General features: G+C 55.4%; 9 protein-coding genes across 9 annotated transcripts; 4 read left to right on the forward strand and 5 right to left on the reverse strand.

Moving 5' to 3' along the window:
• Positions 1–4,219: 4,219 nt before the first annotated feature.
• MONBRDRAFT_33902 (uncharacterized protein) lies at positions 4,220–5,718 on the forward strand (the record flags this gene model as incomplete). Its single annotated transcript, XM_001748860.1, has 3 exons — positions 4,220–5,319; positions 5,419–5,539; positions 5,656–5,718. The coding sequence occupies 3 exons, from the start codon at positions 4,220–4,222 to the stop codon at positions 5,716–5,718; spliced, it is 1,284 nt and encodes a 427-aa protein (XP_001748912.1).
• Positions 5,719–6,547: 829 nt separating this feature from the next.
• On the reverse strand, positions 6,548–7,718 carry MONBRDRAFT_21678 (uncharacterized protein; the record flags this gene model as incomplete). Its single annotated transcript, XM_001748927.1, has 6 exons — positions 6,548–6,716; positions 6,804–6,880; positions 7,011–7,241; positions 7,309–7,368; positions 7,464–7,543; positions 7,670–7,718. 6 exons carry the CDS (start codon positions 7,716–7,718, stop codon positions 6,548–6,550), a joined length of 666 nt encoding a protein of 221 aa, XP_001748979.1.
• A 300-nt stretch (positions 7,719–8,018) lies between these two features.
• On the forward strand, positions 8,019–8,339 carry MONBRDRAFT_28493 (uncharacterized protein; the record flags this gene model as incomplete). The annotated part of the gene is made up of 1 exon (XM_001748861.1): positions 8,019–8,339. The coding sequence occupies one exon, from the start codon at positions 8,019–8,021 to the stop codon at positions 8,337–8,339; it is 321 nt and encodes a 106-aa protein (XP_001748913.1).
• A 496-nt stretch (positions 8,340–8,835) lies between these two features.
• MONBRDRAFT_11143 (uncharacterized protein) lies at positions 8,836–10,245 on the reverse strand (the record flags this gene model as incomplete). Its single annotated transcript, XM_001748928.1, has 2 exons — positions 8,836–9,914; positions 10,092–10,245. The coding sequence occupies 2 exons, from the start codon at positions 10,243–10,245 to the stop codon at positions 8,836–8,838; spliced, it is 1,233 nt and encodes a 410-aa protein (XP_001748980.1).
• Positions 10,246–11,788: 1,543 nt separating this feature from the next.
• MONBRDRAFT_28495 (uncharacterized protein) lies at positions 11,789–12,721 on the forward strand (the record flags this gene model as incomplete). The annotated part of the gene is made up of 1 exon (XM_001748862.1): positions 11,789–12,721. The coding sequence occupies one exon, from the start codon at positions 11,789–11,791 to the stop codon at positions 12,719–12,721; it is 933 nt and encodes a 310-aa protein (XP_001748914.1).
• Positions 12,722–13,432: 711 nt separating this feature from the next.
• On the reverse strand, positions 13,433–13,756 carry MONBRDRAFT_28496 (uncharacterized protein; the record flags this gene model as incomplete). The annotated part of the gene is made up of 1 exon (XM_001748929.1): positions 13,433–13,756. One exon carries the CDS (start codon positions 13,754–13,756, stop codon positions 13,433–13,435), a length of 324 nt encoding a protein of 107 aa, XP_001748981.1.
• A 128-nt stretch (positions 13,757–13,884) lies between these two features.
• On the forward strand, positions 13,885–16,124 carry MONBRDRAFT_38510 (uncharacterized protein). Its single transcript, XM_001748863.1, has 9 exons — positions 13,885–14,462; positions 14,713–14,744; positions 14,823–14,951; positions 15,033–15,140; positions 15,226–15,328; positions 15,431–15,523; positions 15,673–15,745; positions 15,858–15,949; positions 16,028–16,124. The coding sequence occupies exons 1-9, from the start codon at positions 13,914–13,916 to the stop codon at positions 16,082–16,084; spliced, it is 1,236 nt and encodes a 411-aa protein (XP_001748915.1). The 5' UTR covers positions 13,885–13,913; the 3' UTR covers positions 16,085–16,124.
• Positions 16,125–16,278: 154 nt separating this feature from the next.
• Positions 16,279–20,541, reverse strand: MONBRDRAFT_28498 (uncharacterized protein; the record flags this gene model as incomplete). Its single annotated transcript, XM_001748930.1, has 19 exons — positions 16,279–16,515; positions 16,631–16,738; positions 16,815–16,874; positions 17,063–17,208; positions 17,307–17,406; positions 17,490–17,597; positions 17,682–17,777; positions 17,874–18,016; positions 18,327–18,392; positions 18,480–18,549; positions 18,647–18,770; positions 18,854–18,900; positions 18,933–19,164; positions 19,192–19,269; positions 19,362–19,439; positions 19,510–19,689; positions 19,776–19,966; positions 20,055–20,171; positions 20,284–20,541. 19 exons carry the CDS (start codon positions 20,539–20,541, stop codon positions 16,279–16,281), a joined length of 2,439 nt encoding a protein of 812 aa, XP_001748982.1.
• Positions 20,542–21,062: 521 nt separating this feature from the next.
• MONBRDRAFT_28499 (uncharacterized protein) lies at positions 21,063–24,194 on the reverse strand (the record flags this gene model as incomplete). Its single annotated transcript, XM_001748931.1, has 1 exon — positions 21,063–24,194. The coding sequence occupies one exon, from the start codon at positions 24,192–24,194 to the stop codon at positions 21,063–21,065; it is 3,132 nt and encodes a 1,043-aa protein (XP_001748983.1).
• Between the last annotated feature and the right edge of the window lie 69 nt (positions 24,195–24,263).

Below are 24,263 nucleotides of genomic sequence, written 5' to 3' on the forward strand. Positions count from 1 at the left end.
CACGTTTTGAAGGCGGACCAGCTTGTCAATGGCCGCTGGGAGATTGACAGGAGGGTTTTTCGGGGCAGGAGGACTGGAGGCTGACAGGCGGGGGAATTGCGTCACTGCTGCACAAAGTGCGTGAAGCACCGGTGCCAAGTTGGGTTGAGAGACCAGGTCGTGCATTGCTTTGAGCTCTGTTGCGAGGGTGGTAGTTTTCAAATCCAGCTGGCTCGTGCGAGCAGATAGAGCTTCGGGCACTTTGAACACTTGATCAAGCGCAGAGAGCGCCTTGGTCGCTGTGTCTCGGAAAGCGGTCCAGTCCATATGAGGCAAATCCACGGGCGCTGCATTAATAATCTCTTTGATCGATGTGGCAGAGGCCCGCACGCCGGCATTGTGTCGGATGGCACCGTCGACAAAGGCGTCGAGGTGCGGAAATGGGTGGGTGGTCGTATGCTTGGGCAGCAGCGGCTCCAGCCAAGCCTCCACTGCCACAACCAACGAAAACGTCGTCTGTTCCAGTTGCATGGGCAAGGTCTTTGTGAGGTGGTGCGAGTATGAAAGTTGAAATGGATGGAAGAGAAGACAGAAGGATAAACAGGATAGTAGACACACCGCCATGGTCGGGGCAGCACTGGGCAGCGGGGGTAGCCAGGCGGGGGGCTGAGGCGGCTCGGAGCGGGCTGCAATTGAGCTTGTTTGTGGTTTTGGGCATGGAGCAGATGCTGGCCGGGCAACGTGGCTTTCAGTCTAGAAGGACAAGCAAATGAGTGCGGGCCAGTAAATTGACCGAAGCAGCGTCATCGATCAAGGCAGCAACGTGCCTGCGAGGAGGAATTCTTGCTTGCTGGATGAGAGGTTTGCGTAGAGGTTGAACGGTTTTGGGCCTTTCGTGCAGCTGTGTGAGCTGCAAGGACGGGCTCCAGCATGTGTCCATGTCTCCCTTGGCACGCCAAGGCGAGCGGTGTGTCACCATTCTGTTAAGCGGTTTCAGAAACGAGTGAAGAATTGCCATCGAAAGACGGTGAGGAGAAGTAAAGAAGTAGTGTGATGGAAATCGCAAGGTGGGAGACAAGATCAAAGACAGCGGCACGTGGCAGCAGGCACGAGTTTGGCTTTGCAAACGCGCGGCAAAGGGGGCAGGAGTACACGAGCACGAGCAGAACACGAGCACCAGCAGGATACGCTGGAAGCTTCAGGCACCGAGAGAGAAAAACGAGAAAGGCCACGGACGCCAGAGGTGTCTCATGTGTCAATGCGGCTTTGGGCAGAGACAACGTGGTGGGTGCAGGTGATCAAGAACGGAAGCAGGAGAGACGGGGGAGAGCGAGGGGCATAGAGCGGGTCGCGAGCCTTGGAGGAACATGCTTGATGCGGGGGAATAGGAGCGAAGGGATGGAACAAGCGGGTGGAAAGGCCAGGGATTCAAGCGAGATGGACGACATGGAGTATCTCGAGGGAGCATGCCGGGTCTGGGTGACTGCCACCACCACCGCAAGGCGAAAGCAAGAAGCGGTCATCAGAGTAGGCAGCGGGGGAAGAGGGAGGTGCTGTACTGACGTTGGTCTTGGCTTCAGCATCAACACCGTGCTTCAACAGCATCTTCACCACCTTGACATGACCGTTATAGCAGGCATTGTGCAGTGGTGTACCACCATCCTGTGGGATGATGCATCAGCATGACGTACATGTGCAGGTCAGCATCAGCATCATCATGGTACAGGTGGAACCATCATAGGGGGGTAACGGAGGAAGAGAGAGGTAATGCACTGACTTCGTGAAGAAAGCCACTCTGTGGGATGATGCATTAGCATCACGTACAGGTACAGATCAGCAAGTACAGCAGGATCATCATGAGGTACAGGTGCACCATCATAGGGGGGTAAAGGGGAGAAGAGGAGGTACTGTACTGACGATGTTCTTGGCTTCAGTATCAGCACCGTGCTTCAACAGCATCTTCACCACCTCGACACAACCGTTAAAGCAGGCCCCGTGCAGTGGTGTATTGCCACGCTGTGGGATGATGCATCAGCATGACGTACAGGTACAGCATCAGCATCAGCATCATCATGGTACAGGTGCACTATTACAATGGGGATAAAGGGGCAAGAGGGTTAGGTCCTGTACTGACCTCGTCCTTTGCTTTAGCATCAGCACCGCGCTTCAACAGCATCTCCACCACCTTGACATCACCCCTTTCGCAGGCCCAGTGCAGTGGTGTCTTGTCATTCTGTGGGATGATGCACCAGCATGACGTAGAGGTACAGCATCATCATCAGCATCAGCATCATCATCATCATCATCATCATCATGGGCTGTACTGACGTTGTCCTTGGCTTTAGCATCAGCACCGTGCTTTAACAGCATCTCCAGTGCAGTGGTGTATCGCCATTCTGTGGGATGATGCAAACATGCATAACGTCACCCCATCCAGTGACATATTCAAAGTGTAACCAATACCACACAACAACATACCAAACAGCATACGTACCGTATCTTTGTATTGGACAGCATCTCGAATGCATCCGGATCGGTACCAAAGCCAACTTTGCGCCTCTTGTGGATCTGATGAACGACACGCATCGTACAGCTGCCTTCCATCACTACTCATGGTGTTTCTAAACCCATAACATCAAGTTCATGAGCCCCCTCCAAATACAAATATATGACAACCCATTGTCGGACTGGACAGAGGGCGGACTGCCATGTGCCTGCCAGCCAAGAGGCAGCCAAGGAGCAGCGGGATCCCAGTTGTGCCCTGCTCTCTCAACAGTAACTGACGATCGCCTCACCGTGGTTCGCCTCTTGCGAGAAACATATTGGCTCAGCCCCCACACGGATAAACTGTCGCATCAAGAAGTCGGATTCAACGGCATCAGTCAAATCTACACCAGTGACCATCGCGCGCCATCACTCACCTCAAACCTGTGCTACGCGATCCACTCGAAAAGACCCACTTCCAACAAGCGGCCCTGCCTCACGGTGCCACCAACGAGCCAGACCCGACCAACACGGCAGCAGGATGAAGCAGCACGCGACGCAACAAGACACAAGCAAACAGAGAGGAAAGCAGAGAGAGAGAAAAGTGAAGCTGGAGGAGGGAGAGAGAGAGAGAGAAGAGACAGAGAGAGAAGAGCAAAGGTAAACGAGAACCAGAGAAACAGTGAGCAAGAGGAGAGAGAAACAAAGAGAAAAAAACAGCACAAGAGACGCACCGAAAGCAGAGAGAGAGACACAAAAGAGAACCAAGAGAGAGAGAGAGAGACAGAGAGAGAGACAGAGAGAGAGAGAGAGACAGACAGAGAGAGAGACAGAGAGAGAGACAGAGAGAGAGACAGAGAGAGAGACAGAGAGAGAGAGAGAGAGAGACAGAGAGAGAGACAGAGAGAGACAGAGAGAGAGAGAGAGAGAGAGAGAGAGAGAGAGAGACAGAGAGAGAGAGAGAGAGAGAGAGAGAGAGAGAGACAGAGAGAGAGAGAGAGAGAGTTTGTCCTTGTCAACACCAGCACACAAACACACTTTGGCCACTCTCACACACTCGTGCAAAATACCAAGGCAAACTAAAGCAAAGGTGTCACACGTGAAACCACCCAATGCGCATCACACATACCATAGGACATAAATTGTGACTTTTGCACATTCTCTGGTTATCGTTGCTAACCCAAGGTAAAAACACACCCTGCCGTCCCCTGACATTCAACATCTCTGGTCCGAAAAGGGGCGTCAGACGCCTGGCGCCTCTCTCTCTCTCTCGACGACGACAACGACGACGACGACGACGACGCGCACGCACACACTCACACACACGCTTACACACACACACACACAGGACACGGTCGTGAGTGCTCGATGGAGGAGTGACACGCACGGAGCTTGCAGTCGACGGCAGGCCATAGCGGGGTTGGGGCTAGGTTGGCAGGAAGCCATCATCGTCTCCGACGCGCCCCGTCACGCCCGCGCGCGCTCTCTCGCTCGCTCTCTCTCTCTCTCTCGTGACTGCGGGCCAGCGGCATTTTGCTCCGCCGACGGGATGGGCTGCTGCTTTGTAAAGTACGTGAACAAGGTCGACCGTTGGTGGGCTCGTCCCCCTTGACTCTACACCCCGCCGTGTCGGGCCCATGTCACAGACGCTGCCTGGTTGTGTGTAGACCCATCAAGCCGCTGGCTTCCTCGAACGACCAGTTTACCTCGATCAAGTTTGAAGAGCAGGACGATCCCACCACCGAGGACACGGCACATGTGCGTTGGCCCCGCTCGGCATTCCCGGCCGTTCCCCTGGTCACTCTCTTCTCTCTTCTCTCATCCCGACCCTCCCTGCTTGTCCGCGTCCATGCAGGAAGCAGAGCAGCGGGCTCCGACGCCGCTGAGAGCCTACGTTGATGGCCAACCTGCCTTGATTGAAGAAGGCGAGGCCTTTGAAGACAACCCATTTGCTGTCGTCATTCTCGATGAGCAATCCGATGCTCAAAGCGATTCTGTTTCTGTTTCTGTTTCTGCCTCGACCCCTGTCACTGCCACTGCCAGCGTCGCCCCGCGCCCCGCCGCGAGACAGAGCACTCCCGGTGCAAAGAGCAAACATCTGAGCTGGTTCTCCTGGAAGCGCCATGCCAACGGCGCCGCATCCCACGGCCCTCAGCACCAACGCTCCCTGTCCACCGCCACCACCGACACCGAGGAGGCCGCTAGCGATGACGAAGCTACCGTGCCCCCTCAGCCCGTCCGCAGGGAACCTTTGCCCCCTACCACCAAGCCCACGCGAGGCATTCTCAAACAGGGCACCCGCATTCGACGCCAAAGTTCCCTGACGCGGTTGCAGCAGTATCGCGCTGAAGTCGCACGCGAACGCCGCGACGCCGCCCAGACCGACAGGACCACTGCCCCGCGCAACTCAACCATCAATCAGCGTCACGTGAGCTTTCGGGACAAAAAGGGCCAGCGCAAGGTCCGCCTCGAGGCCTATGTTGCCGATGCTGGCCAGGAGGACCTCAAATCTCAGCTCGAGCGTCGCCTCTCCCAACGCTCATCCATCACTGAGCTCGCCAAGCGTCGCATCCTGACCCAGTTTGACCTTGAACACATCCAAGTCGTCGAAATTACAGGCATCTCCGCTGAGGACCGGCGCTCCGACCCCACCTGGACCCAGCTATCCCCGGACGAGAAGATTTTCATTCGTAAAGAGCTCAATGAACTCAAGGCTTCCATGGAGGTGCACGAGGATTCGCGCCACCTCACCCGCTTCCACGCCGATGGACCGGATTTTCCTCAATTCGAAGGCCGAGAGGGGGCCCGCGTCACAATTCAGGGCTACCCTTGTGCTGGTACCTTGCGCTTTTATGGGTGAGTCATTGCATCCCCTGCCCCCTCCCATTTCCATGTACAACCCCTAGAGCTAATGGCGCGGGTCATCCTGACGGTTTGCTTTTGGTTGGATTTTAGACCACATAAAACTCGCCTGGGCAAGCGCTGTGGCATTGAGCTGGACAAGCCCATTGGAAAAAACAATGGTACAGTCGACGGACATTGCTACTTTACCTGTGAGCCCCACTACGGTGTCTTGGTATGTGCCAGCAGTGTTGCTGCCCGCCACCCCGCTCGTCCGCGTCACAGCCCCCCATGCCTTGGCCTGTTTCTTTGCGACCCGCTTCAACTCAATTCTGGGCGTTCATTGTTTAGTGTAATCCGGTCAAGGTGTCACTTCAAGACGGCCCTCCCCTTTTCAAAACGGAGGTTGTCTGATTGCGAGGTGGTACCGACCACTTTTGTCCTCTTGTTTTAAGCTTCTGCGAAGCCGCGGCTACCGTGAGTCGGTAGCCTGCCTGGTCTCTTTTCTGCCTACCTTTACTCCTTTTGTAACACATGATCATAGCAAGCTTTCCATCCTTAAGGAGAGCTGTTCGGGCTTGCCTACCAAGGCGTCTCGGCGAGTTTTTTATTTTTTTTTTTATTTTTTTTCAGTCAAGCGGCGGCGGCCTTTGAAAGGCGACTTTGTTCATACTCGTTAATCCAAGTCATGACTTGAATTCTGTTGCCGGTAACCCGCTGCAAAAGCAACACGGGCGCCAGCCATATAGACGGGACTACAGTAGCCGCAGCACACACCAGAAATAGTCAATCAAGGGTTGGTGGATAAAGCCAGCATGCAGGAATGCTGATGTTAATGTGAACAAAAACGGCACAACGAGTCTCTACAACAACAACAGGAACGAACATGTGCACAGATGCATGACGCGTCGGAAGGGACGGGGCAAGTGGAAACAATCAACGACAGACTAGACACAGCAAGCCAACCGCCAATCATGCGGCACATGAAGGCTAATTTTAGGCCCGTCAAGCAGACACGGGAGAGGAAGAAAAGGGAAGGGAACAGAAAATTGAGAAGTTGACAACGACGTTGACAAGAGCAAAAGAAGAAAAGGAGGAGAAGAAGAAGAAGGGGAAGGAAGAGGAGAAGGAGGAAAAATCAAGAGCGATGTTGGTGAGGGGTCGGGGCACGATGGGCAAAGGGCATGAATCGCCTGCGCCTGCCAAGAAGAAGCTGGCTTCAAGGATGGATGGCGGGCATGGCTTAGCAGCACCCGGACTTGCCGGGCGCTTTCTCTGAGAGCGGAACAGAGCCAGATTGTGACTTTTGCTGGACACCCGACTCGGCGGCGTTGAGGTCCAAGCTACCGTCCTGAATGTTTTGATAAATTTGCTTGGCAGTTTCCAAAAACGCATCCTCGACGTTGGCACCCCTAGAACAGGCCGCAAGCGGCTGGGTCAGAAGGAGTCGAGCAGAGGCCCCCTGAAAAAAAACATGCTAGACAAGCCGGTTCACGCACGTCTTGGCCGAGGTCTCGAGGAAGATGAGATTGTTCTCGTCAGCAAACTGCTTGGCCTCTTCTGTGGTCACGTCACGCTTTTGCAAGGCAAGGGAAGGGCAGCAGGAGTGACGCGAGAGGACGCTCGTGTGAGGCAAGCAAGCTTGATGGGAGATTGTTGGTGCAACAAAAGCGGGTGGTGTCTCGTGAACAGGGACGGCATCTCACCTGGGCCTCAAGGTCCGATTTGTTGCCAATGAGGAAGATGACCGTGTTGGGGTTGGTGAGGTTACGGGCATCGTTGAGCCAGGATTGCAGGTGGTTGTATGTGGAGCGGCGGCAGATGTCGTAGACAAGGAGAGCGCCGGCCGCGCCACGATAGTAGGAGCGAGTGACGGCGCGGAAGCGCTCTTGGCCAGCCGTATCCCAAATCTGCAGCTTGATCTTCTGGCCGCAAACCTGCAGAGTGGACAACGTGAGTACAATGGGCCGGTAAAAACAAAGAGTGTTTAGAGTCGGAAGCAACGTGCCTCGATGATGCGGGTTCCAAACTCAACACCAATGGTGTGAGGGCAATCAGCCATGACTGCGTTTCAGCCGAAGCAGATGACAAATGCGGCAATAAGACCAGTGAGAGAGAGAGGCGGATCGGCGCTCGTATTTGTACCGGGAAGTCGACACGTGCGGGGAGAGAGAACGGCGCGTACACTTTTGCTCGGTAAACTGGTGCAGAAGGCAAGACTTGCCCACACCCATGTCACCTAGCGTTGGAAGGAGATTTGAGCACCGGAACGGCACATGAGGTCGAGCAGCTCACTACCACATCAACGGTGGGTCCACGGCGCCAGCAGTGATGAAGAAGCTGATGTCACGGGCGGCAGGCGTACCAATGATGATGTACTTGAAGATGTACGTGTAGTTGTATGCGCCCGCCATGATGTCGGTCTATGTATACCAGAAAAACGCCATGAGGGACAATGCCTTGATCCCCCGAGCCATGCCCCACAGGCACAACCCTGACCAAAACAGGTCAGAGAGCCCAGGCGGGTAGAAACGAGCACGCGGCGCGGTGCGGCGTGGCGCGAGAGGGCTATACCTATAGTAGATCTGCACCGACGGCACGGCACGGAATCGGATGGCAAGCAAGCAGAACGCGCACAAGGATGAGATAAGAAGGCAAAGAAGAACAAGCAATAAATAAAAAAAGGACCCGAGACTAAGAGCCGGGGTATACACATGGACCACACCACCGAGGAGAACCAGGCGCAGCGGTCTGAGGAGGAGGAGGAGGAGGAGGAGGACGACGACGACGACGACGACGAGAGCAGAGAGAGCAGAGAGAGCAGAGAGAGCAGAGAGAGAGAGAGAGAGAGAGAGAGAGAGAGAGAGAGCAGCGAGAGCAGAGAGAGCAGAGAGAGAGAGAGAGAGAGAGAGAGAGAGAGAGAGAGAGAGAGAGAGAGAGAGAGAGAGAGAGCGGAGGCGTACCGAGCGGTAGAGAAGGGGGTGGCGGGACAACTGAGAGGCAGAGGATGTGGTGTGGAGATGGTGGGAGTTTAGAGATGTGCCTGGGGGATATCAGCTATCAATGAAGAAATAAAGGGGAAAGGAGAGATGGTAGAGCGTTGGATCGTGATTCAGAGAGATGACGACTCAACGGGGATCCAAAGTCAGAGAAGACAGGCAACGAATGTCGTGTTGGAAGAAAAACGCCGATCAAAACAACCGCTTTTTACAACAGATTATCTTCGTTCAGAATAGCTGTTTTGTACAACTGTTCTCCACTCGTTCGGGGCTGCGTAGGGTACATGTGTACGATTACTCAAAAGCGACAGCGCCTACGTAAAGTGTGACCCTATGTACACTATATTGTTCTTAGGAGCATAAGCTCATCGGGTCGGTCGGGGGCAGATGCTTAGGGGGGGACGCGAGGTAGAAAGAAGGTATGGGATGCAATTGATGTAGGTATTATCAAGGGTATATCATCATCAGGTGGCGGGGGCCCTCGGCCATGGCGAGTTTATTATGGTATCTCTCAGAAGAAAATGGGTTCAAGTCAGAACGGGGGATAGAGGACGACCACAGGGAAATTACGCGGCGTCAGGAGTGACGGGCCGACGCTCCAGGCCGTGCCATTGAAGACGTGCACGGCATCAGTGGCTTTATCGTCGTTGACACCACCGATGGCAAAGAGCTGGTTGGCCCAGGCGACGGCAGCCAGACTCTCGCGGGGCGTGGGGAGGCAAGGTCGAAACACCCAAGTCGTACCATTGAACGACTCCACGCTGGTGACGGTGGTCACGTCAGCGTCGATGCCACCCCCCAGAACATAGAGGCTATCCTGGAAGACAGCCACACTGCGCGCGCGAGCAGCTACCAGCATGGGGGCCGTCTCAATCCAGGCGCCATCGCTCAGCACCACGACCGTATTGAGAAAGGTTGTGCCCGTCCAGCCTCCGAGCACGTAAAGCTGGTCACGAAAGACGGCAGCCGACGGCGAGCACCGCTGCTCGTCCAGATTCGGTGCAGGCAGCCATGCACGGCCATTGTACAGCAAGACTGAAGCCGTGCAGGACCCTTCGCGGCCGCCCATGAGGTAAATGCTGTCGTGATGCACGGCCGCAGCAGCACCAAACCGCCCCTGGGGCAGGGGGGGACCAGTTTCAAACGTCACCCCATTGTAAATGTGCACCGTTGAGACGCTTTTATTGCCGTCAAATCCGCCCAACAAATAGACCTGGCCCCGAAAGGTCACGGCGGCCATGGCCACCAGCCCAATGCCCGGAAGCGTGGGTGTTGACCGTTGCCAACCTGCTGTGGGCGAGACCAGACGCTCCACCGACGTAATGGTCGTGCGGTCCGAAAATCGGCCTCCAATCACGTTGATGGCCGGCACCAACGCACCAGGAAAGGCGGCAGCGGCCCGCGCCAACTGCGACTCTGCATTTTGGACACGCGCCTCCAGAGCCAAAACATCAACCCCGTTGAACAAAACGCGTTGGCCAGGGCGATTGCTTTCGACATGAACGGTGTCGTTGACATCGACACGCACGGCAATCCCATCGGGTGGCAGCCGCGCCGTCAAGTTTGCCACCTGTGCTTCAAGCGTGGCCAATGCAGTCAGAATTTTCTTGTCTGGTGGTGGGGCGATCATCGCGCACGTCAGGAACATGGAGATGTTTTAGAAAAACAGTTGAGGCATGAGATGGCGCCGCTGGTAGAGAAGTGGGTGGAGGACGAGCAGTGCAAGCGAAGAAAAGGCTCGACTCATGGAGTGGGTGCAGGTCGCGCCAAGTTGAACAAAAAACCAACCTTGGATGACCAGGTCGCGAGCCCCGTCCAGGTGGAGGGAAGCATTCAAGTCGAGGTGCAATTCAACTTCCTGAGATACAGCGCACGTCCACGGCTCGAGCTTGAGACTCAGCAGCAGGCCCAAGACCAGCTGGACTTTTGCCAGACCCGCCATGGCGCACCCGAGCCAAGGATGCCATCTATTGTCTCGCTTGAACGTGCTGGGAAAGCACGAGAAAAACGGCTGCAGACCCAAGGCTCCGGCCTCCAAAAAGGGCACACGACCTGTCTAGACTGCTAGTTGCGCACCAGTGCTACAGGTCGTCGGTTCATGCATCACATTGCCTGTGAAGAATGGCAAGTCCCGCGCGCACCCTTGTGACGCCACGCTGGCCCGTGCCCCAGCCTCAAAATGCATGTGTGTGTGTGTGTGACGATGTGCGCGTTCATGTGTGTAAAGTCTGTTAAGGTTAACGTTGTGTAAGTTGCGTGCATGTGTGGTCTGGTTTTTTGGAGCGTGTGGAAATACTCTACAAGATGAAAACTACCTCTGCAAAATTGATGAAAACTACCTCTGCAAAATTGATGAAAACTACCTCTGCAAAATTGAATGAACAACCTCCTGTTTCGTGAGTGAAGTGAACAATGTCCCATTTATAAAAGGGGTTGAATCGATCCCACAACAAGGAATGTGTGACAAAGTGTAACCACGGGGTTTGTCGTGGGCGGATGCTGCTTGCTGCTGGTAACATCCTATCTCTGCTTGTACCTTTTGATTAACGTTAGGCGTTGTACAGCGTTGTTGCAAGTCTCTTTTGCCCATGTGTGTGTAAGGTGGCAATCTATAGTGCATAGGTGTGGTACAATAACGTTCATGTGTGATAACTTTGCTCTATTCTACAACTAGATCTCAAGCTCACGTGTGGTAAAACACACTACACGTGTGATGAATGCATTTGCTGCTTTTTTTTTGTATTTTTCAAAGTCGACAACCAGGTATCATGAACGATTGCGCTGTGCTGTCCCTCTGACTAATTCCCTGCTATCGACATCTTCTCTGTGTTTGCCTTGATCTCTTCCCATGTAAAACTTCGTGATTTGGCATCCTCTCTGAAATTTCGGCGGCGTCCTTTGTCATCTCTGACCGGGACGAAATGGCAGCGGCGTCGGCGTCGCGTCAGAAGCGCCGATAGCCGGTGTGAGCCAAACACCACACGGGGGAGACACCACCTTGATTGCCCTCTCTGTGTACACCATACCATGCCCCGATCGCACGCCGTCGCCAACTTTACGTGTCTCGTCCCGGTTCACGTGGGCCAACTCTCTCTCTCTCTCTCGTCCTCGCTCTGACTCTCTGCGGCTTCATCTCCGTGTCTCCCGCTCTGCGTCTCCCTCTCTGCGTCCCTCTTTTTGATGTTGTTGTTGGGCCGCTGTGTTTGCCTTGCTATGGTTCTTGCCCTTTGCTGCTGTTGTTGTCGCGACGCGCTCTGTCTTAGCGTGTTTATGGAGGGCTCTTTGGATCTCGTTGATGTTCAGCGGGTGCCCCGCCGCTCTCGAGCTGCTCTTCTCGTGGTGCTGTGATTGGCTCCAACTTTGCTCTACCTCTGTCTTAGCCTTGCTGCTGCCGGTTCACGATCTCTGCTTGACGTACCGAGCCACTCTTCTCACCATGGCCTTTACCCGACTGACATTTTTTAGATTTGCTTGCGTCTCTCAAGATGGGTTGTTTGCCAAGCAAGCACCAGGCTCAGGCGGCCGACAAGGCCGCCGAACTGCAGCCCACAACGCCGGATCAAAAGGATGAGGCCACCCCGGCCCCCGCAGCAGCCCCAGCCGCCCCCGCTGACACCACCCCGGCCCCCGCAGCAGCCCCAGCCGCCCCCGCTGACACTACTCCGGCCCCTGCAGCAGCCCCAGCCGCCCCCGCTGACACCACCCCGGCCCCCGCTGCGGAAAAGCCTCGCCCCATGATCTTTGCTCTCATGCGTAACGGCCACGAGGTCATCCGTGGCGGTGTCGAGGATTGCCGTGCTGCTCTCGAGGCCAACGACAAGGATCTCTTCTACAAGTCCTGGAACGAGCTCATGGAGTTTTACAAGATGCACGCCGCCATGGAGGACGGCTACAATGGCGTCTGCAAGGGCATGTTTGCCATGCTGAATGAGCAGTTTCCAAACGTCGCCGATGACCTGCCCAAGCTGCACGAGGAGCTGCATGGTGCCGAGCATGCTGTGCAGGGAGCCGTGGACAAGGGCGCCGAGCTGGAGGAGCTGCGCGCGCTCTTCACGCCGTGGGCGGAGAACAATGAGGCGCACTTGAAGCAGGAGGAGGGCGTGATGATGCCCTGCGTGTCCAAACTGGCGGCCAGTGGCTTCAACCTGCGTCAGGCCATGCGGGAGCATTTGCTGCCAGCAGCGGTGAAGATGAACATTGATCACTTTGTGGGATATGCGATGCGCGTTCTGGAGGCGCATCCCGGCAACATGCCCCGTGCGCGTGTGTTTGCGCATGCGCTTCAGTTTTCGGCGACGGAGGAGCAGTGGAAGGCCTGGCACCCGATCGTCAAGGCCAACCTGAGCCCGGCCTTGTACGCGAGCATCTGCGAGGAAGTCGGCTGGGAGCCGGTTTCCACTCGCGTCGACATGGTGTAAATTTGTTAACAAGCTCAGCCGATGAGCCTTGTGCCGTGTGCTTTTGTCCCAGCCTATGCAAATCATGGCCTCGCTCTCTGCGGTTGCCTCTTGCTACTCGCTGGTGTGAGCTGTTTTGGCCCTTGCTTGGCGCACTTGTCTTTACCAAAATTAAGCATTGTACTCTACGCTGCTAGCTCGCCCGGACCCGAACCCATGTTGACACCGCCTCCACCTAAACATTGTTTTCCTTCGGCACCCACACACTATCCATCCTCCCATCCGCTTCAAGCCTTGACGCCAGAAGAGGATTCCAAAGCATGAACCATCCACCCATCCACTCCCTGATTCTTTCCCTATCAACGGCCTTCAGGCTTCTTCCCCACCGCCCACGCGACTCTTGAGATGGCAAGAGAGATGGAGAGATGGCGACCTATGGCGCAAAGAGGAAGAAAGAGAGAGAGCGAAAAGAAAGAGCGAAAGAGAAAGGCACAGAGCAATAGCACAACTACCACATGTAATAACAGAGAATTGGAAAAGAATAAACAGCAGAGAGACACACACACACACTGAGAGTTTTGTATTTTACATCTTGTGTGTGTGTTAGTCACTGGCACGTGAAGGCACCTGCTTGCACCAGCTGTTGCTCTGTGTGTGTGTGTGTGTGTGTGTGGCCCTTTGGGGTCCCTTTGGAAAAGGGCAGCCAGGGTCAGGGTTCCAGGGGGTCAGGGGTCAGGGCGTCGGTGTCTGTGTTGGGGTTTGGTTGAGGTTATTGGGTGGGGGGTGGAGGGGGATGTGGGCGGTGTGGACCGGCGGCGGTTGGCGGGGTTTGGGCTGCTGTCGATCGTCGCACAGAGTGGTGTTGTTGATGTTTTCCTCTCTCTCTCTCTCTCTCTCTCTCTCTCTGTGTGCGTGTGTGTGTGTGTCCGTGGGGACGCGCTCGGGGAGCGTGTCGCGTGATGGCAGCGTGTGGGCTTTGGCTGGTTGGCCGTGAGAAGTGAATGAACCAGCGTTTTTCGTTGTTGTTTCTATCGTGTTTCGTGTGGCTGTTGGCATGTTTTCAACGCTCGTCGGGCCACTTCAGTGATCAATTTTTTATTGCATCCCATCCTGATCGTACTCATCCCTTGCCCCTTTCCCTCTCTCCCTCTCTCCCCCCCTCTCCCCCTCTCCCTGACTAGCAGCAGCACTTGTAGCACCACTACATAGCAACATGTTGGCCTCAAGTCTTCGACGCGGCTTCACGCCGGTGGCGGCCCAGGGCGTGCGCGCTCTGTCCAGCACCCGCAGCGCCATGAGCGGTTATGGTTTTGACCTCACCGAGGAACAGGCCGAGTTTCAGCAGCTCGCACGCAAGTTTGCTCGTGAGGAGGTCCTGCCCCAAGCACCTGAACTCGATCGCACTGGTGAATACCCCTGGGAGCTGATCAAGCAAGCCCACGGCCTTGGCCTCCTCAACTTGCACATTCCCGAGGCCTACGGTGGCATGGGCCTCCACTCGCTGGACGGTGCCATCATCACCGAGGAAATCTCGTGGGCTTGCTCGGGTGTGCAGACCGCCATGGAGGCCAACGGTTTGGCCGAAATGCCCGTCATCCTCGCCGCCAACGATGAGCAGAAGAAAAAGTACCTTGGCCGCATGACTGAGGAACCCCTTGTGGCCAGCTACGGCGTCACCGAGCCCATTGCTGGATCCGACGTTGCCGGCATCAAGACCACCGCCGTCAAGAAGGGCGACGACTACGTCCTCAACGGCAACAAGGTTTGATCCTCTCATTCCTCAGTGTGCCTCTGCCTCTGTCCGTGTGTCCGTGTCCGTGACCGTGTCCGTGTCCGTGTTCGTTTTCGTGTCCGCGTTCGTGTCCGTGTCCCTTCTTTTCCTTTTCCCACGTCCCCCTCGGTCTCCAGAGCTTCAACGTCTGCTTTCGATTTTCCCATCTACCAACCGCAACGCACACATCTCTCACTGAATCTGACTGGATTCGACTCCATGGCCCCATCATCTCGTCTAGATGTGGATCACCAATGCAGGCCACGCCAACTGGTAAGAACCCTATGGCTTTGCCGAATTGAGAGGTATCGCTCGGTGTCACGCTGACCTCTTCGTTTCCTCTGATAACAGGTTCTTTGTCTTGGCCAAGACCGACCCGAATGCCAAGGCCAGCAAGGCCTTTACGGGCTTTATCGTCGATGGTGACTCGGCCGGTCTGACTCGAGGCCGCAAGGAAATCAACATGGGCCAGCGCGCCAGGTACTAATGTCCGCCGTGCCCCCTGCCATGATGAAGACTGTCTGTCCCATCCAAGCTCTGACAATCATCCCTGTCTTTCAGCGATACTCGTGGTGTCACTTTCGAAGACGTTGTCGTTCCCGCCGCCAACCGTCTCGGTGCCGAGGGCGATGGCTTCAAGATTGCCATGGGCGCTTTCGATCGCACTCGGTGAGTCTTGGCCTCTTACATTTCCTGCCGTGCCAGCCTCTCCTTGTTCGCCCGCCTCACTGATTATTAATATTGCTCCCACTAGTCCCCCGGTTGCCGCCGGCGCCGTTGGTCTCGCCCAGCGTGCGCTTGATGAGGCCACCGCTTATGCCAAGGACCGCAAGGCCTTTGGTCGCCCCATTGCTGACGTACGACAATTACAGGCCCTGCCCAATGACATTCGCAGCGGTTCCCTATGATTCCTAACTCGCTCTTTCTGGCCTGCGCGTTTATCTATTGCCCAACCACAGAACCAGGCCGTTGCTTTCATGCTCGCGGATATGGCCATCGGTGTTGAGACGGCACGCCTTATCACCCGCCGTGCGGCTTGGGAGGTCGACCAGGTGGGTGTTGGATGATGTGCTTGCAGTATTCTCTTTTTTTTTTTTTTTTTTTTTTTTTTTTTTTTTTTTTTTTTTTTTTTTTTTTTCCCATTTTCGCTGCTCCCATTGCTTCAATTGTGGGCGTGACCTGACCATTTTCTTGAACACAGGGTCGCCGCAACACCTATTATGCCTCGATTGCCAAGGCCTTTGCCGCCGATGTTGCCAACAAGAACGCTACCGGTCAGTCTGGCTTCAACTGCTCAAAACTAGCGGTAGACCAAGTGTGCTGCTCCGCTCAAGTTCACTCCTTGTTCTGTTTTGCTTTGTTTTTGCGGCCATTTCAACCCTATAGATGCCGTCCAGGTCTTTGGCGGTAACGGCTACAACTCTGATTACCCTGTTGAGAAGCTCATGCGTGACGCCAAGATCTACCAGATTTACGAGGTTCGTTCTTCCCCGTTCGAAAATCGCTTCTGCCTGACGCAACCCCTCCACCTTACACGACATTGCTGTTTTTGATAGGGTACCGCCCAGATCCAGCGCGTTATCATCTCCCGCGAACTGCTTACCCGCGAGTAAGAAGTTTGCAAACGATGTTCGGAATTGATTTTACTCTCGGTCCAGCCGATGACATCCACCACAAGCATTCGCAAACATCAGGAGCAAGAATTAAACAACATGCAAGCTCGAATAAAACGCCATCATAAGCATCTTCAGGATTTGGCTTGATAACCGTTTCAGACCAGTTTTGAGATGACACGTGGTCATCAATGCTAGTCGACAAGCTCGCAGGTGCAGAGGTACTGAGTTGCCATTTCAAACAGGCCAAACCAATAAGCCCCTTCCCCTGTCTGAACAAGATCTGCTCCATATGCATTGCAGTACTGCACTATAGCGGGTGCACGCTGAAGCGTGCTCTCCGCGATAACATGGATGAGGACTGGTAACATGTCGTCTGCTCCAGCCACCCCCACGTCCAAAGCCAGCAGCGCCTCGAGTTGCTTGCAGGCCTGGCAGACGTGAGTCATACAATTAACATATATGAGGCAGAAGAAGAGGAGAAGCCTGTGTCGCGATAGCGAAAACCCTAATAAGAAAGTGGACAAGGTTGCGAGTCTGACGCACCTTGCTGATGACGCGAAGACACGACCAAGGTGCCTTGCACAGCCCCAACAGCTTGAGCGTGGCAACCGGTGCCGGCCAGGGTGCCGTCAACCGTTGTTTAACGCTCAGCTATCACGTCATCAAACAAAGAGCCGCATCAATGTCAGGCCGGGCAAGATCTCGCTGCACGCACGTCCCAACAAACCTCAAAACTGGGATGCCCCGCTCGTGACCGTTGAATGCGCGCCTGCCTGTGCTCGCTCATCTGTGGAACAAGCCCAGATGAGTTGAAAGCACCTTGACCTGGTGGGCGCTCGCTGGTGGAGGGTTGCAAGAACAAGTATGTACCTCGGCTCCAAGCGGAAACAAGCGGTCAAACAAGCGAGCATAGAGCTGCTCCTCACACTCGAGCAGGAAACGGTCGTGAGCCGAAGAACTCAACGCCTAACAGACCATCGGTGGCAGCAGCAACATCATCAGCATTGCCTTGCAGTCTTCTGCCAGAGCATGACGCTGAGCTCGCAGGCCAGTACAAACATCAAACAAAGACAGTGTAACGGCAACGCTCTCCACCCGCGACAAGGTGTCGTTGACCTCATCTACAACAGAGGCCACGGGGCCTTCACCATCTATCGCACCTTACCATCCTGGTGAGCCTTGGCATGAAGTAAATGACGACCAAGCACAACACACATACCGGTGGAAGGGCCATCGACGGATGCCAGAGCTGCCAGCAGCCTGGCTTCAAGGCGTGTATTGCGCTGGAACACATATTGTGCCAGCATTTCCAACCACCACTACGCACCAAAGACTCGGCACATAAGCACACCTGCTGCTTTCCGCTGCCTTACAGATATCTGCTTCATTTGGAGACACTGACCTCTCGCCACTCAGCCAAATTTCGCTCCAGCGCTGTCAGGTGGAGTTTAGAGACTTGCACACGGCGATGCACGGCAAATCGATGTTCCACCATGTAGATACTGTAATTCTGTGATGCACTCATGAGCAAGGTGCCGCGGCAAAAAGAATCGCATTGAGACATGAGAACGCGCGAGTCTCTCTATTCACAAACCTGCATGATGGCCGCATGCGCATGCAACAGTCTTTGCAGCGCTCGGCTATTCGGAGGGCGCCATTCGCTGGGCACGTGGCTAGCAAGCCGCTCCACCTGAAGCGGGTCGTAAAAACAAACGACGGCGGGTGTTGAATCCCAAACAAATTACAACAAGGTTCTGGCCATTCGCGCATCAATCAAACACCTCACCTCGTGAAGAAGTACGTCACCCAAGAAGCTGAGCCCCTGTACGGCATAACCCGAGCCGGCAGCACCCATGCTGGACAAATTGCAGGCCAACGGGTCCAGGGTCTGGGCAGCCTTGATCAAACGCCGTACCAAAGCCGCCACCGCTAAGCACGCCCCCGCCAAGGTCGCGATCGTGGTGAGTGCTTGACACAGACGAGGGAGGAATGCCAAGAAAGAGACCAATGCATCTGATACCAGGTGGCAAACTCTTCATGCGCGCATGATGTTCTGGATGCCGCAGTTGTACAAAGGCATCAGCGGCCAGGATATCGGCCTTGCCATAGGACCCCGCCACTGGAATGGCAAGCGTTAAATCTGCATCGTCTGCTGGAGGAGCGCTCACGCACAATCACAGAGAATGAAATGAGCGCACAGCTTTCCAGTCAACCTTATGTGAGACGGCTCAGTGCTCACCATCCGATGAGTCCTCAGGTCCATCAGGGGCACGACGTTCGAGTTGCTTGCGAGCCTCCAGAATGGCTAGAAATGCTCAGTAGCATGGTAAGATACCGGTCGATATCGCGCACCGCAAAAAAAACAACCAAAACAGCCCACAGCAGGAGATACCTTGAAGAAATTCAGCTGTGGCCCCATTCGGTTTGGCATCGGGGCTTGAGATGGCTAGATCGATATGTGACTGTAAGACAGACCCCGAACCGTACATTAGTTTTAGCCAAACAGCAATGATGAGTTGTTGGCAGGAGCATTGCGCATGACGGTTTGCCAACCCTTACCAGCAAAGGCTTGATGCGGGCGACATTGACAATCATGTCCTCGGTCGCCCCGGACATTGGTACAGCAGAAGGCTTGCTTTCCCGCCACACCGCTTCGTGCAATAAACGACAGAGCTCCTCATCCCTGAACAATGTAGTCCGACAGGCATCGGGATGAGATGCCATCGGCATCATGGATCAAATCCAGCGACTCCATGTCCACGATACCTGGGCGCTGTCATCTCGAGAAGGGGCAGGCTGCGGCACCCGAATAGCTGGCGCACAAGCACGGCGGTAATGGCCATACGCCGCCGCTCATGTCGATCAACGGCACGCGGGGCAATGCCGTGTAGGCGGGGCTGTAAAAAAACAGGCAACCAAAGCCTTCGGCCCAGAAAAAGACACGAGCAATGGGGTGAGAAAAGCCGGTGAAGGCTTGTGTACTTGTTGTTGTTGCTGTGTGATTGTTGTGTGTTTGTTCGTGTATATGCAGCTTATTCTCCTTCGGTCCTTCAAGGAAAGCTGGAATCAAGTCTCGGCTATTCCACAGTACATCAAATACACACCGTTCAACCAGGATGGAGCGGGTCCATTGGGCAGCGACTGTTTTCTCGGCGCCTTGCAGGGCCTCTGTGAAGACCCGTCTGTGAAATGCCGTCGCATCATGTGAGATGAGCACGGCCATGAGGTGACGAGGTGATTGTTATGAAGCAAGTCCAAGGCATCGTGTGCGCACCGCAGTTCCGGCGAAACTGGAGCACCAAGAAGCGCTTGTGCCAAGGCACCCTTGAGAATCCGCACCCAGGAATTGACACTAAAACAGTGAGCCATGGGATCAGCTGCGTCAGTTGGAGTACGTCTTTTCAGAGCTCCCGAAAGCGTACTAACGACGCGCGATGTACACGCACGAAATGCTTTGGGTATCACTGCCTGTGGTTATACGTTCATAGGCCGGCACCAGGTCGGTGGGGCACTGGGGCCAGACAGCCCAGAGCTGCTCGGCCACCAAACGTGCATGCTGAACTACCGAGGGCACGGGTGCAACGAGGGCAATAGCAAAAGCTCTGCATGGGACCAGATACGGGTGAGATGGTGAGCTTGGAGCTGCTTTCGAGCGAGCATCGGGCCCGCCGTGTGCGACTGCCCTTACCGTGGGCATAGCCCAAGCGCTTGGGGGCGATCCTTGGGGCGTGCTGCCCAGCCATCAGCCAGGATGGTTGTTAGAAACTGGAGTTGACGAGCTTCATCAGCGTGAGCACTGCGCGTGTTGAGTACTTCGCTCAAGTAGGTTTGGGCCAAGGTGGTGCACATGGCAGCATCCTTGGCAGACCGCCGGGCAAGCTACAGGCATGGTGGGGGCATGAGGCCCGCCGGGCATTAACACGTGCTCGAGAATCAAAAAGGGTCAGGCAAGTGCGGGCGCACATACGCGATGCAAGCAATATGCCACGGTCTCTGGATTTTCATAGAGTTGACGCACAGCCGTGACCAATGACTGCAGATCCTTGTAGGGGGCGCTGTCCTCCACGACTGTATCCTGAGCAAGCTGTCAGTTTCAACACGGCCACAGGCCATGGCGGCCATGAGCAACGGCTCCAAAGCTGAACTTCATGCCCCCCAGAGCGACAAGCCTTTCGGACCAAGAGAAAGCACCATACCTGCGGTGCTTGCAGGGCCTGCTGCAGGACATTGGCCAGCTCGCGCCGGTCATCCTGCAAGAGCAGGTAGGCCTGGACGTATGCCCGCTGCTCAAGCAATGCATCAGCCGTATCCGTCAGGCACTGTTGCAGCTGCTGCGACAACGCCGCCGCCGCATCCTGCTCATGCTTCAACAGCGCCTGCGTTGAAAACAGACGGTGGTGCACGCCCGGAAGCAGCGGCGTGGCCACCGCCTCCACTGACGCGATGGCAGCCATCTCCGCCCCTAAAAAAAAATTAAAAATTAAAAATTAAATAAATTGATGTGATCAGTTTTGTTTTAATAAAATGTTTAAAATCCCATGCAGGTTCCTCTATGGATGGTTTGATGTAAATTTTAAAGTTTTAACATGTGAATGTGTGTGTGTGTGTGTGTGTGTGTGTGTTTGCTTATCAAACGCTTGTTTCTCACTTTTTTTGTTCGAATTTCTTCTTTTTTTGTTCTTTTTTTTTCTATTCTTTTTACTTGAAGGATGTATGTCAATGAGACGAGTACAGAAGAGCATGTGTCGATTGAAGCAGAGTCACGGCCAAGCAGTGTGTCGGACCACGTCGGCTGCGTATAGAAACGCGCCTTGCTGACCGTGCCCGGGCATCACGTAAGAAAAAAAAAAACAGAAATATCATGCAGCAAATGCAACAAGAAGAACGCAAAACAAAAACTCACAAAAACTCTCGTTGGTTCGCGTCCTATGTCAGGCTCCTAACGTCTGGAGAGCACGAAGTTGACGCCAGCACTCTACTTTTGGTACGAGGCAGTCACGTTTTGCAGGATGTCTTCCACCTCGGCCACGGTCAGCGCACCCCCGTTGGCATAGTAGATGTCGATCACATAGCCCATGATGGTCCGCAAAGCATTGCCCTTCTGCTCCAGAGGTACCATGGAGGTGTAGTTGGTGGCCATGCTGATGTAGGGGTGGAGGCCGTTGTCGTATTCGCGAACAGGCAGGTCACTCTCCACGACGGCGGTGAGGGGTGAATAGAAGATGTGCTTGAGGTCGTGGCTCAGATCCTGGCCGATCTGATAGCCCAGATACGTAAAGGCGGACGAAACAATGCCCTCTGCAATCATGGTGCTCGCGGACGTCAAGGGTGCATAAAAGCCCATGGTGATGGCCGAGCCAACGGCCGAGATGGCGACGGTGCGCAGGCAGCTGTCCTCATAGACCACGACCAGGTCACCCACACTGACATTGTTAGCGGGTTGATAGGAGCCGCTGGGCAGAGGGCCGCAGTTGCCCATGGGCTCGCTGGCTTTGTAGACCATGTGGGGTCCGGATAGAGTGAGGGTTTGATCGATGCCTTGTGCATCGACATACGATAGCGTTTGAAACTGGACTTGTTGCGTGTGCTCGGCGTGGATGAGTGTGGTCAGGGGGCAATCTTCCACGGTGCCGTTGTTGGGGTTGACGCACTTGAGCATGTCACCGGTGGTGAGTGCTGAGATGGGTGCCGAGCTACCGTTGGCGAGCATGAGCTGGGTGAATGATGCAAAGCATTCCGAAGGGGCGCTCACGGTTGTGGAGACGACAGTGAAAGGGGTGGTGGTTGTGGGCGGGGTAGTGGAGGTGGTGAGCGTGGTTGTGGTGGCGACAGTGGTGGTAGTGCTCGTGCTGGTGGTACTGGTAGTTGTTGTTGTCGTTGTTGTGCTCGTGCTGCTGGTGGTGGTGGTGGTGGCTGTGGTTGTCGCGTAATTGTATTGGTAGCAAATCTCGACCGCATCCAAGACAGGTGTGATGCCCGACAGAAAGCTGGAGAAGCCAACGCGAAGAGTCGAGCCCAAGTACGTCTCCGTCTCACCGGTGATCAGCTCCAAAATCTCTTCCTCATAATCAGTTTGGCTGTATGTTTGGACCAGGCGGAACAAAACGGCGTCGTTGGCGGGCGTGCGAAACTCCATACGGAAATAGCTTTGGGGCGGCGAGATGAGAGAGCTGTAGCCCATGCGCGCTTTGATGCGGTAGCGAGTCTGGGCCGTGTAGGTCAGGCTCGTGTCCTGCCACAGACCAGTGCTGGTAGTGCTGGAGCTCATCCAGCCCATTGCCTGATTGCCATCCTGGCTAGAGGCGGGATGTGGAACGAGAGAGCTGGTGTTGGCATACAGGCGAGCGCCCGCGGCCACAGAGCTGGCAATTTGCCAACCTCCGGTGGTGCTGGTAAAGGGGGTGTCCGTCTTGCCGGCTCCCACCCGTTTGTTCTCAAAGGAGTAATCCGCCATCGGCAAACAGACTTCCTGAAAGCTAGTGGTGGTCGAGGTCGTGGTGGTCGAGGTAGTGGATGTGGATGTGGTTGTGGTAGAAGTGGTTGTGGTTGTGGTCGTCGAGGTGGTTGTGGTCGTCGAGGTGGTCGTGGTTGTTGTGGTGGAAGTTGTGGTGGTGGTGGTGCTGGTCGTTGTCGTAGTTGAGGTGGTCGTAGTCGACGTCGTGGTGGTGGTGGTGGACGTCGTGGTGGTGGTGGTGGTGTCCAACATCTCGCGGCACAGCTCAAATGAATCGACGGCGATGGTGGCCCCGGAGCCGGATACTCGGAGGACAGCGGTCAACCCGTCGTAGAGCGCATCGTGGGATTCCCAAACGCGAAAGGTAGCCGTGATGGGCGACCACACATCGGTGACCACGTCTTCAACGCTAAAGGTCGTGGCTGCCAGTGTTTGGTTGGTGGTGGTGGCTTGAAGCTCGAGCGTGAGCGGGGCAAAGTCATAGACTTGGGCACTAGCGGCGGCAGCGGCCACAGCCGAGCGGCTGGCCCAAGCAGTCAGCGTATACTCAGTAAGTGGGCGAATGGTGACGTCCATGACGTGCTGCAACTCTGCTTCCTGATCGGCTTCATCGTATGTCGGAGCAAAGTAGATGTAGTTTTGTCCGGAATGAGCTGTGGTAGGCCCAAACAGAGTCGGGGGGTGAGCGACGCGCAGTCGCCCCTCGGAAAAGGACCAGGTGTTGGGTTCCAACGGCGGGGTGGCCGTCTCCGAATTGGGTTCCAGGAGAAGGGCATCGAAGCCTGGATTCTGCAGCTGGGGGCACAAATCGTAGGTCGTTGATGTGGTGGTTGAGGATGTTGAGGACGTGGAGCTGGTGCTCGAGGTGGAGCTGGTGGAGCTGGTACTCGAGGTCGAGGAGGTGCTAGAAGTTGTCGAGGTGGAGCTGGTGCTCGAGGTGGAGCTGGTGCTTGAGGTGGAGGAGGTGCTAGACGTGCTTGAAGTCGTTGAGGTGGAGGAGGTGGAGCTGGTGCTTGAGGTGCTCGAGGTGGAGGAGGTGCTCGACGTGCTTGAGGTCGTTGAGGTGGAGGAGGTAGAGCTGGTGCTCGAGGTAGAGCTGGTGGTGGAGGTGCTTGAAGTGCTCGAGGTGGAGGAGGTGCTCGACGTGCTCGAGGTAGTTGAGGTGGAGGAGGTCGAGCTGGTGCTCGAGGTAGAGCTGGTGGTGGAGGTGCTTGAAGTGCTCGAGGTGGAGGAGGTGCTCGAGGTAGAGCTGGTGGACCTGAGAATGTCGCAGTCGGCAGCGCTATGGCCACAACAGCACACGCGTTGGTAATCGGTGTGGGAGGATGAGCACGAGGCCGTGCCTACTGGGCCGATGTAGTAGCAAGGACCAGGAGACATTTGGATGTAAGGCGAGTAGGAATTGCCCCGCGAGCCAAAGCTGGTGCACTGCGAGGGCATGTTCAGCTCTTCGAAGACGTATGAGATTTCAGAGGGGGATCGAACGGTGTCGGTAGTCTCCTGATTGCAAGGGAGGGTGGTTTGATCAGCACAAGCAGCGTCGCAGGACTCTCCGATGCCGCCAAGCACCCATGTGGCCGCTGCCGGCCTCCATTGGGAGGCGAGGAGCAAAAGGCTAATGGCCGCTACGGCCGAGGAAAAAGCCCCTCTCATTTTTGTTGGGCCCGGCGGGGCTGCACAGCTGTGTTCCATTGCACGTTGACATCGGGCGGTGAGGCGAGA

The sequence above is a fragment of the Monosiga brevicollis genome, genomic scaffold (assembly GCF_000002865.3).
Source record: "Monosiga brevicollis MX1 MONBRscaffold_26 genomic scaffold, whole genome shotgun sequence".
In the NCBI taxonomy this organism is placed as follows: domain Eukaryota; class Choanoflagellata; order Craspedida; family Salpingoecidae; genus Monosiga; species Monosiga brevicollis.

Coding starts and splice junctions, on each gene's coding strand:
- MONBRDRAFT_38510 (XM_001748863.1), top strand. CDS start 13,914: ATGTTGGCCTCAAGTCTTCGACGCGGCTTCACGCCGGTGGCGGCCCAG. Junction 15,329..15,430: donor TTGGTCGCCCCATTGCTGAC/GTACGACAATTA, acceptor GCCCAACCACAG/AACCAGGCCGTTGCTTTCAT. Junction 15,950..16,027: donor AGATCTACCAGATTTACGAG/GTTCGTTCTTCC, acceptor TGTTTTTGATAG/GGTACCGCCCAGATCCAGCG.